This window comes from Stegostoma tigrinum, chromosome 18, assembly GCF_030684315.1.
Source record: "Stegostoma tigrinum isolate sSteTig4 chromosome 18, sSteTig4.hap1, whole genome shotgun sequence".
Taxonomy (NCBI): domain Eukaryota; kingdom Metazoa; phylum Chordata; class Chondrichthyes; order Orectolobiformes; family Stegostomatidae; genus Stegostoma; species Stegostoma tigrinum.
This window is the reverse complement of record NC_081371.1, coordinates 26,771,940-26,780,879: the sequence shown is the minus strand read 5'-3', so window position 1 is coordinate 26,780,879 and position 8,940 is coordinate 26,771,940. Positions and strand designations below refer to the sequence as shown.

Below are 8,940 nucleotides of genomic sequence, written 5' to 3'. Positions count from 1 at the left end.
ATGGCAGTTTTCTTCCCTAATGGATATTAGTGAACCAGATCCCAGAATCAGCAATGGATTCATGGTCATCATCAGACTCTTAATTCCAGAAAATCATTGAACTCAAATTCCACCATCTGCTATGGCAGTACTCAAACCCAGGTCCCCAGGACATTACCAGGGTTTCTAGATTAACAGTCCAGCAATAATACTACTAGGCCATTGCCTCCTTTGGTTTTCAGCATCTGCAGCCGTTATCGTCTCCATGCCGACTGCATTGCTTACTCACTCATCCAGGGCATCTCCCGACCTGCACCAAATGTAATGGTTGTGCCACTCAATTTCATCTTCCTTAATACCTGACTCTCTCTCATTCCGGGAGGAAAAAGACTCAAAATAGGACAGAAAGAATCAAGATACGTCATGGGCTGCCTGACATCCAGCTTTTCTCCCCTTAAAGGAGAGAATCTGTACTGTGACCACCCCAAGCACTCACTGAATTCAAACGACCATAACAATTTGAGCACAATTTATTTTGAACAGTTAATCATGTGCATTTGGAAATGTGAAACTTGCTCTTCTGTTAAATAGTAAAACAGTTGTATTGGCTGTGATCAGAGCTCATTTTGTTTCTTTTACTTATCAATATTTGGTTGACTGATTGTTAATTGTTGACTCCCAAACCGCTTTTGAATGTTTTACTCAACTAGCTGAATTTTGCTGGTACTTGTCAATGTAATAGTTATTGTTTGATTTGCAATCTGCCCTTGACCCATACAAAATGATTAGGTATGTCCGTGACATAAGCCCAGTGTGATTATTTAAACTATGAGAGTGTGAATAGTTTAACTACGATTCTGTTTGCTATTTATTACATCTCAAATTATTTTTCTTAATTTACTCAGCTGAAGGATTTCAGAAAATGAACAGCAATCTACAAGGGGTGAAACAAAAATCCTTATCCCAGAGGTACTTCTGTGAAAAGAAGAAGGCCAAAGAAAGAGAGAAATGGAACAACAAAGTGGAATTCATCCTGTCAGTTGTTGGAGGAATAATTGGATTGGGCAATGTTTGGAGGTTCCCTTATCTCTGTTACAAGAATGGAGGAGGTAGGTAAAGAAAAGAAAAATGAAAAGAAGGATGTTGTGGCAAGGTACATAATGCAACAGTAAAGTTGTAACGTTGAATCCAATGAAAACTTTAATAAGAACACAAGTGGAATACCATATCTGGTCTTGAGCTCTACTCAATTGGAAGAATTTTGAAGCTGTAGATAATGAATAATGCAAGTTCACTGGGATGCTCCCTCAGATATGAAAGTACGAATAGAAAGACAGACTTGAGAAATTAGGCCTTTCTCATTCAAACAGAGGAGTAATCTGTTCTGAGGGAGGGTCACTCGACCTGAAATGTTAACTCTGAGTTCTCTCCACAGATGCTGCCAGACCTACTGGGCTTTCCCAGCAATTTCTGTTTTCATTTCTGATTTATAGCATCTGCAGTTCTTTTGCTTTTTAATGAGGGGTATTTGATATTTGTATTAGAAAAATGAATAGATGAGACCAAATAAAGAGGAATAGAGGATGAAAACATCAGATTAAATGTAAGAGATTTAGAACAGAAATAGACAAATTATATTTGACTGAAGGTTATGAGCTTACGAAATGCAGCAATGGATTTTGTGACTGAAGCAAATCTCAAGTCAGCAAGTAAGAATAGGTTTACAGACGGTCAAAAGAAAGGTACAATAAGGGCGTATAGGAACAAAATAAGTGCATGGGATGGGGTAACTATGGAAGTTTAAACACCAATTTATATGACTTACTTCCATCCTCTAATTTCCAAGTAATTCCATGCAATGATCATTTTAAAATTTTTTTGTGTGACTGGTTCGTTTCAGATTTCTTTTGCCACATTCGCAAGGTAGCTGGTGTTTTTGGCATCAAAATGCTGTATTCAAAAGGGTTGCTCAATTTATATCTCTTCTAATAAGAGGACATAAACAGAGCATCATCCAGTTCCATAGCCTGACAAGGTCCCACAGGTCCAGGAAACAACATAACAAATAACTAAATTTTTGAATAATAAAGACTTTCATTCTATGAATTTTCAGTCTGTGTACAGTACTATGCATCTTAACTTGCACACAAGAATCAGACATTCATGTGTTCAAACGATTAACCTTACAATAATTCATCAACATGACTGATTATGACCAGGACTATAACTATAGCTACAGCTGGTACTCGTGTGAAGCTTCACTATTCAGTTGAAGATATTAATAATAATGAAGCTCATATCCGTATTACAGCAGTGACTACACTTCAAAGTTCTTCATTAGGCACATAGCCCACTGCCCTGAGGTCATAACAGGTGCTATATAAATATAGATCTTTCATTACAATAATATAAAGAAAAACATGATAGACCAGGTTATTAGAAGTCTCTGGTCCCAAGACTTCGAGTGTCTGTTCAAACTGCTGGAGTCCGACATTAGAAACATTGTAGGATTCTCGAACTCAAAGTAGCTATAAGTTCTACATAATATTTGAGTGAAAAATGGCTTCTTGCTTGCAAAGTTGCTGGCATTCGTGAAGATCTGATGAAAGAACATCATTCCCCTCAGAATGAAGAGGATAGAAGTACTCAGTTGGCCAGGCACTGTCTGTGAAAGGAGAAACAAAGTCCATATTTCAGGGAGACATTTCATCTTAACCAGATGAGGTGAAATGAAAGTGGGAGAGTGGGGAGAAAATAATAAAACAGAATACCTATGAAAACGTGGAGGATGGAGAGATTAAATGACAAATGGTTTCATGGAGCAGGACCAAAGGGAATGGAAATAGGAAAAGTAAAATCCTCTCAATATTAAAATCCTCTTAATATTGAGTTCATCCATTTTAGCGGGAAGAATTGCTTACCTGGTTGGATCCTGGGGTTTGCTGAGCACCTGTCTAAGAATTAGGATAAATGAAGGAGAAACTGCTTGGGGTTCAAGGAGGCAACTCAATTAACTTGGTGAACTCTAAGTAGTCCTGCATTTTGAAAGAAAATAATGATTGGATTAGAAGGCCAATATAAATTGGGTGCTTTTGACTGAGTTAGTTTGACAGTATTTGATGAAGTAGTCTTTTTTTCCTGAAATGATTATTTCAGTCAAGGTGCACTTGGTTTTAGACATTTTACACCAATGTATTTGAAACTTCCTCTTAACTGTAAAACATTGGTCATTTTTAACAATGCATGACTAGTGGACTGTTCAGGGTATTGAACGAGTATCTGTTCTTTACTGAGTAACACTGTGGAATTTATTTCTTCTTTTTCAGTCTCTTAATTTTTTCATCTGAAACAGTGGCAATGCAGTCTTTGTGACCCTAGACCTCTGATTTGAATGCATAGTTATTAGAAAGCTCAGGCAGACTACATTTTATTAATTTCATTTCACTCATTTTGAAGCTTCCTTATTTATAACAGGACCAGCTTGACATTAAATGTGATAATGAGAATTATTTATTTATTTATTCCAGAACCCTCACCCCATCCCCCTCTCTGATGAAGGGTCTAGGCCCGAAACATCAGCTTTTGTGCTCCTGAGATGCTGCTGGGCCTGCTGTGTTCATCCAGCCTCACATTTTATTATCTTGACATTAAATGTTCTGGTTTTCCTGCAGATTGAGAGAGAAACATTACAATTCAATACAGCACAGGATCAGGCTCTTTGGCTCACTGAGCCTACGTTGATTCAAATCCCTATTCAGACCTGTTACTTATTGTCACTGCGCAGTTTCAATCCCTCTGCTCACCTCCTGTTCTTGTGTCTTTCAAGATGTGCCTTAAACTAACATTCCATCTTCCAACAGCTCCACTGGCAGTGCATTCCAGGCACCCACCACCCTCTTTCTGAAAATCTGTCCCTGCACTTCTCCCCTAAACTTTCTCTGTCTTACCTTGAACCTGTGCCATTACTATCAGTTACTCTACTAGAGATTACAACATTATTCGATCCGGGATCAGCCAAATAAATATATCATGTCATTATTAAACATTTTGCAACTAATATTTTTAATTGCACTCTACTTTCTAAATTAGTAAATTAAGTATGATTGAAATTTTTTTTTACTGGGATTTTATACGTTTCTTTTTGGAAAAATTTGTCCAGTTCAGATTTGAATTATTTATAACCTCTTCTTTGTTATTCTTTCATCGTCTCTGGATCAAAGTCATGGAGCATTCTGTCTCACAGAGGCTGCTGGAGAAAGTTCATTACTTAGACTTGACTGGGTTAAAAAAAGTCACTTGTGATTATTTTCTAACTAACTTGTTCAACATACCTCCGTTTGGTTGCTTAAGATTCTTCAGTAATCATTGTGACTTAAGTAATGGTCATAACAATAAGTGAATTTAAATTAATAAAAAGTCATTCTTGTGAAGCATGTGGAAACACTGGTGCTCTTCAGCCAAAACAAATATAAAGGTCAAATTGAGAATGAGATAGGGAAAACAAATGAGAAAGTACAGGGATCCTAGTATTGAAAGTACACAAAAAAATGAAAGTGGTCAAAACAATCACCTAATCTACATTTGATTCTTCCAATGTTGTACAGACCACATGGTGAGCAAAAAAATCCAAGACTGAGAAAAGAACATAAGTTTCAATTTTACACAGATAAAGACTGGGTAAGGCTGAGGGTTGAGGACTGGCTACCTGATGGATGTGTTTTTGGCTGGAGCCAACGTAAAATATTGTAAATAGATAGCAGCACTAGCTAGTTGATTTTAGCTCTGCGGGGATTGCGAAAGTTTGTGGCCAAGCAGATGGACAGAGAGCTCTTAAGTCACGGCTTCTTTCTGTTGCGGGTCAGAAGACCAGTATTCAACTTGTTTAAGCCACGGGAGCATGTATTGCTGCAGGACATCCTGTTTTAAAGCCAGTGGGTGTATAATAGACAGAAAGGATAAAGGGATAAAGGAATCAATATGGCCCTCAGTAAAATTCAGCCCTTAGAGTATTTTGGAATCCGGACAGTGGTGTGTGGAAAGAGTTGAATGGCCAGTCCTGTACCTGCGCTTCATCATGTAGGGAGTTACATGGAGTTAGTCATGAATGAATAAACCAAAGTGTCACCAACTCAGTGGTCTATTCAGAGTGTTGAGAAAGAAAGCGTTCATGATGTGGTTACTGTTGGAATCATGTTAGAGGTAACAGAAGTAGAAAATAGTATGTTAAACTTGAAGCCTGGTGAGATGGAAGACAAGATTAGAGGAGTTAATATGATGGCTATGAAAGGCGATGAAGGGACAGAATTTGGAAGACTTACAGTCATAGAGTCTTACAACACAGAAACAGATCTTGCACTCCAACTCATCCATGCTAACCAGACATCCCAATCTGACCTAGTTCTATTTGCAAACATTTGACCCATATGCCTCTAAACCCTTTCTATTCATACACCTATCCAGATGTCTTTTAAATGTTGTAATTGCACCCTTCTCCAATGCTTCATCTGTCAGCTCATTCCATACACACACCACACCACTCTGCATGAAAAAAATTATCCCTCAGGTCCTTTTTATATCTTTCCCCTCTGTTGTGGCCCAGATTAGAACCCCTCAAAATATATGAACGAGATGTCTTGGACCCTAACTTTTTCTTTTTTTAAAGATAAGTGCCATATGTTGCTTTCCTGGCACAACTTAATTGGTCAAACTACCAGCCCTAAAGCAAAACACACTTTATTTATATACTATCGCTAAAATACTACAAAGGAAAGAAGAAATTGAAATAACTTAACACTACAGGAAAATGTAACTGAATAATAGATTACTTCACAACCAAACAGTAACTGTTCCAATACAGGAACATCACACAAACACAACGTTGGCAAAGGATAACAATATGAAGTAGTTTGTCTCACAGGCAATTCTCCAGTCCTGCGGGAAAACATCAAGAGAAAACTCTGAGAGATAGAGTAGCAAGGAGAGATGTACCGCAACTTCCAAACCCAGCTTCAAGACTCCAGCAACTGGGACTGAACAGTGAAACTAAAAATCCCAACTCTGGGGTAGCTTGACCCCACCCATTCAAGGTGCTTCTATTGTTCCACTTTTAGAGAAAAACCCTAAAGCCTCACCAGCTGTCTACTTTCTGGACTTGAAGCAGGCTGATTGGCACTTCTGTCTCAATCTTTCATCATAAAAAAAGGAAAAATGTGATGCTAAAAGCCATAATATCGTCACAACTCTCACTTTAAACCTATGCCCTCAAGTTTTGACTCTCCTACTCTGCAAAAAAAATTGGTTATTCGTCCTATCCATGTCCCTCATGATTTTATAACCGTCTATAAGCTCACGCCCTCAGCCTCTGATGCTCCAGGGAAAATAACCCCAACCTATTCAGCCTCTCCCTATAGCTCAAATCCTCCAGTCCCAGAAACATCCTTGTAAATCCTGAACCCTCTCAAGTTTAACAACATCTTTCCTATACATAGGTGATCAGATTGAGTACAGTATTCCAAAAGTGTCGTCACCATTGTCCTGTACAGCTGCTACATGATATTCCAAATCTTATACTCAATGTTTTACCCAACAAAGGCAAGTGTGCTAAATACCTTCTTCACCACCCTGTATGGTTGCGACTCTACTTCCGAGGAATGACGCACCTGAATTCCAAGGTCCCTTTTTTTTCAGAAACACTCCCCAGGGCTCAATCTTTAACTGCGTAAGTCCTGACACGGTTTGCCTTTCCAAAATGCAACACCTCACATTTATCTAAATTAAATTCCACCTGCCACTCATCAGCCCATTGGCCAATCTGATCAAGGTCTCATTGTAGATCTATAGTGTTAGAGAAGATGTTTGGCAGCAACTAATACTTATCATGCCATTTAAAGAATACTTACATGGAAATAGGTAATTCTAAACTTCTCCAGGTGAGTTTGTTTTATTTTGAGGAGAGATGGGCACCAAATTCACACTGTAGGGAGACAGTTGAAGAGGTGCCATTTTCTGAGGAAAACAAGCATGTTATACAATTTCTGATTTTTTTGCTTAAATGCAGGTTACAGTTGCTGGAAGTTGATGTCTGATTTGTAAATAACAAACAGTCTATTTGAGTGTAAATCCAGTCAAATTGTTTTTGCTGCATCAGATCAAAAACAAAAAGTGATATAGACATATCTACTGAATGGAATAAAAGTCATGTAAAGAATATGAATGAAACTGTAAACAAAATTACTTAACAAGGTGCAGAGCTGGATGAACACAACAGGCCAAGCAGCATCAGAGGAGCAGGAAAGCTGATGTTTCGGGCCTAGACCCTTCATCAGAAATGGGGCAGAGGAAGATGGTTCTAAAATAAATAGGGAGAGAGGGGGAGGGGGATCGAAGATGGATAGAGGAGAAGATAGGTAGAGAGGAGACAGACAAGTTAAAAGAGTCGGGGATGGAGCCAGTAACAGTGAGTGTAGGTGGGGAGGTAGGGAGGAGATAGGTCAGTGCAGAGAGGACGGACAGGTTAAGGGGGTGGGATGAGGTTAGTATATAGGAAATGGGAGTGCGGCTTGGCGTGGGAGGAGGGGGTAGGTGGGAGGAAGGACAGGTTAGAGAGGCGGGGATGAGCTGGGCTGGTTTTGGGATGCGGTAGGGGGAGGAGAGATTTTGAAGATGGTGAAATCCACATTGATACCATAGGGCTGCAGGGTTCCCAAGTGGAATATGAGTTGCTGTTCCTGCAAACTTCAGGTGGCATTGTTGTGGCGCTGCAGGAGGCCCAGGATAGACATGTCATCTGAGGAATGGGAGGGGAAGTTGAGACGGTTCATGACTGGGAGGTGCAGTTTTGATTACTGCGAACCGAGTGTAGTTGTTCTGCAAAGCGGTCCCTAAGCCTCCGCTTGTTTTCCCTGATGTAGAGGAGGCCATAATGGGAACAGTGGATGCAGTATACCACATTAGCAGATGTGCAGGGGAACCTCTGATGGATGTGGAAAGCTTAGCCGAACTCGTCCTCACCCTCAACAACTTCTCTTTCAATTCCTCCCACTTCCTACAGACAAAAGGGGTGGCCATGGGTATGCACATGGGCCCAAGCTATGCCTGCCTCTTTGTAGGTTTCGTGGAACAATCCCTCTTCTGTACCTACACTAACCCTAAACCCCACCTCTTCCTCCATTACATCGATGACTGTATGGTGCCACCTAGTGCTCCCACGAGGAGCTTGAACAGTTCATCCACTTCACCAACACCTTCCACCACAACCTTAAATTCACCTGGGCTATCTCAAACACTTCCCTCACCTTTCTGGACCTCTTTGTCTCCATCTCAGGCAACCACCTAGAAACCGAGATCCATTTCAAGTCCACTGACTCCCACAGGTACCTAGAATACACCTCCTCCCACACACCATCCTGCAAAAATGCCATTCCCTATTCCCAAGTCCTTCGCCTCCACCACATCTGCTTCCAGGATGGGGCATTCCACTCCTGTACATCTCAGATATTCTCGTTTTTCAAGGACCGCAACATCCGTACCCCACCACCCCCCCAGTAGTCGAGAACGCCCTCAACCATGTCTCCCGCATTTCCCGCAACTCATCCCTCACACCCCATCCCCGCAATAACAATCAATAATGAATCCCCCTCATCCTCACATACCACCCCACCTAACTCCGGATCCAACGCATCATCCTCCGACACTTTCGCCATTGCAATCCAAACCCACCACCGAAGACATTTTTCCATCCCCACCCTTGTCTGCTTTCCATAGGCATCACTCTCTCCATGAATCCCTTGTCTGCTCTACACTCCCCTCCAACCCCACCACACCCAGCACTTTCCCATGCAACCACAGGAAGAGCTACACCTGCCCCACACCTCCCCCCTCACCCCCATCCCAGGCCCCAAGAAGACTTTACATGTCAAGCAGATGTTCCCCTGCACATCTGCTAATGTGGTATACTGCATC

At 40.8% G+C, this 8,940-nt stretch overlaps 1 protein-coding gene across 4 annotated transcripts in view; it reads left to right on the top strand.

Annotated features, from left to right (window-relative positions):
* Window positions 1-691: 691 nt before the first annotated feature.
* LOC125461122 (sodium- and chloride-dependent GABA transporter 2-like) overlaps window positions 692-8,940 on the top strand; it is a 77,443-nt gene continuing 69,194 nt past the window's right edge. For 3 of the 4 annotated variants that reach the window (XM_059652416.1, XM_048549531.2, XM_048549533.1), the window contains exon 1: window positions 793-1,088. In XM_059652416.1, coding sequence (XP_059508399.1) covers window positions 902-1,088 — 187 coding nt within the window. In that variant the 5' untranslated portion in view covers window positions 793-901. Of the gene's footprint in view, window positions 769-792; window positions 1,089-8,940 lie in introns of those variants that run through there. The other variant, XM_059652415.1, reaches the window with a different exon arrangement.